At 46.0% G+C, this 2,678-nt stretch overlaps 1 protein-coding gene across 1 annotated transcript; it reads right to left on the bottom strand.

Moving 5' to 3' along the window:
• Window positions 1–856: 856 nt before the first annotated feature.
• On the bottom strand, window positions 857–2,678 carry LOC117302621 (somatostatin receptor type 5-like). Its single transcript, XM_033786602.1, has 2 exons — window positions 1,958–2,678; window positions 857–1,236 (listed from the first exon to the last, which is right to left on the bottom strand). The coding sequence occupies exons 1-2, from the start codon at window positions 2,676–2,678 to the stop codon at window positions 857–859; spliced, it is 1,101 nt and encodes a 366-aa protein (XP_033642493.1).

Here is a 2,678-nt window from a genome sequence, read left to right on the forward strand (position 1 = left end):
AAAGATGTTTTAAAAGTAGAATATGATCATCACAAGTATCACTCAAAATTGCACGGTTTTCATTTTACGTCGACGAATTAACACGGTCGGCCATTTATGGGAGTCAACTTTTTGACTCCCATAAATGGCCGACTGTGCTAGTCGACGAGGTAAAACGAAAACCATTCAATTTCGAGGCATATTTGTGTAGATCATTGTATTCTACTTACAACATCTTTCTAACTATATCAATTTTATAACAAACGGTTACAAACGCTTTTCAAAGACCAACTCGACCGATCCAAGGCAACGTGTTCCTTTAAGGGTTAAGGCATAGCCTGGGCATCTGAAGTGACTTCGAGGCTCGTGAATAAAGACAGGGGACCAGTCTAAGGATAAGACTGCAAATTGAAGTCAGAGGTTTTGGTGACATAGGTCGCTATTTATGCTACATAGGATGTCATAAAATTTGTGCTTATTTGGATGTTGGACTTAATTTGTCAAAAAATTTATGATTTTTGAAGATTTTTCAAAAGTGACATTTATTAATCCCAAACTGAACCTAAATTTAAGGTTTAAGGGAGTCTGACCAATTTCGGTAAAATGTGGGATTTTGGCTCGAACTCTGCGTCGACCCATTTGACCCATAAATGGCCAGACCTTATTGGATATATTTTCGTGAGTATCTAAAGTATGTGGCACCTTTTCTAATTAAATGCTAGAGTTAGTTTCTACGATAGTGTTTTTTTGTAGAAATATCAACTCAGAATGGCGTCAGCGCCACTAAAAAAGACACCTCAACTATTATGAGAACATAGTTTGTAATAAAGTTGAATGGAGTTCACGCGGCGAGATGCTCTTTTCAGTTCAGTCATATTTATAATTTCTCAGTTGTTTCTCCAAACCTTGTCGTAGCTGTATTGTTGGTTGAGCTTCCTTGTTCCGGTCCGGTGTTACCCACCCTCGCTGTCCCCACCCGGAACGCTTTCCGAATCCCCTCTCGGAACGGCTTGTTGGTCATTGTGTACAGGATCGGATTCACGCAGGAGTTGCACACAGCTAAGATGATGCCAATGTGGTAGACGGGTGATGCGAAGTTGATGCTCACTCCGATGTTGTAGAGCAGGAACATGGATTGGTTTGGGGCCCAACACAGGGCAAAGGTGATCACGAACGTCATCAGGGTCCGGACGAGCATCCTGCTAGTACGGAGCTGCCACATCTTGCGTCGGTCAACCTCGGTGAGGGGTGAGGAAACTGAAGAGGGGGAGAAAATCGGGTGGTAAACAAATCAAGTTTTAAAATTCATAGAAGTGTTTGTTTCAATCAAGGGAGGTTTTCTTCAATTATAGTTACGTCTCGAACAGTGGCGTAATCGGACACTCATTTGGGGTTTGGCAAGCGGGAAAAAAGACATGTGGGGATGGGGGCGGGCTATTGGAGGCATCGCACCACGGGGAGAGTGACAATGGTTCGAGCGGGCGGGGGCTCTAACCCCGCCGATCCCCAGCCTGGCATACACCACTGGTCTCCTGGAATTGCAAAAGGACTGGGTCACACTTGTGCGGTCAGCCTGATCTGAAATGGGTCATGCTGACTGGGACGCCTTACATGGATTTGAAATGTCAGTCTGTATCTAAATTGGCGGCTATATGCCTATTAGCCTATTAGACCTTTATCACGGTGTGGTTACCTTGATTTTACTCCATACCAACTCATTGTAACCAAACTGAGGTTGGATAAAATAATAGTCTGGTACCATGCGCAATGAATGTTAGCATTCATTACTTTAACAGGGAACGTGACCAATATGGTGACAGCGTGATAAAGGCCTATGTCTACGGCTACAATGTTGCTTAAGGTGTTTCTCTTTTAAGGACGTCATGTACTTCAACGCAGGATGACGCAGCGATCCAGCCGTATAGCCGTAGCCGTATAGCAGTAGCCGTAAAGCTGCCAATTCGGACATAGCACTCACCCATCCGACCGTTTAGTATCTGGACTTGTCGTTTGAGGGTCGAGATGACCTTCCACTGGGCCGCTACCATCACAATGAACGGAGCCAAGAAGTTAGCCGTGAAGTTGTACAACCCGACCACGGCCTGGACGGTCCGGTCGGGCCATCCCACGAAGTGGCACCCGACTATTTCATCTTCTCGGTAGAGAAACAAGACGAAGATCTTGCAGAGCGCACCTATTGCCCAGCAAGATACCATCATAAGGTACTTATGACGCCTGGTGAAGACTTTCTTGTACTTGTGCGGGTACACGATGGCAACGAACCGCTCCAGGTTGATGGTGACCAGGCAAAGCACGGATACCACAGCGCAAACCCAGAACAGAAACTGGCCGACATACAGCTTGCATCGGAGCTGACCAAAGAACCCAGTGTTAGGCTCAGACGGCCCCATGGTCGGAACGATTTTGAAAGGGATGACCAATAGGCACACGATAAAATCAACCAATGCGAGATGGACTAAGATGTCGCTGGTGTTCGATCGCAGGGACGGCACGCGTAAGAGTACAAAGACCACCAGCAGGTTACCAAGGATCCCAACCACACAGATGACACCGTAAAGAATGAGAACGAAATCGCTGTCGGCAAAGCTGTCCCAATTGGTTGATTTTGAATCGCCATCGGTGACGTCATCAGACGATGGTGTGACACTGGTTGTGTTGCTTCCATTGGAAAAATGCAT

The sequence above is a fragment of the Asterias rubens genome, chromosome 18, assembly GCF_902459465.1.
Source record: "Asterias rubens chromosome 18, eAstRub1.3, whole genome shotgun sequence".
Classification (NCBI taxonomy): domain Eukaryota; kingdom Metazoa; phylum Echinodermata; class Asteroidea; order Forcipulatida; family Asteriidae; genus Asterias; species Asterias rubens.

Excerpts from the sequence above, each read along its gene's own strand:
- LOC117302621 (XM_033786602.1), bottom strand. The coding sequence starts at position 2,678 with ATGCATTTTTCCAATGGAAGCAACACAACCAGTGTCACACCATCGTCT. Across the intron at positions 1,237-1,957 it reads GATACTAAACGGTCGGATGG|TTTCCTCACCCCTCACCGAG; the intron begins GTGAGTGCTATG and ends CCCCCTCTTCAG.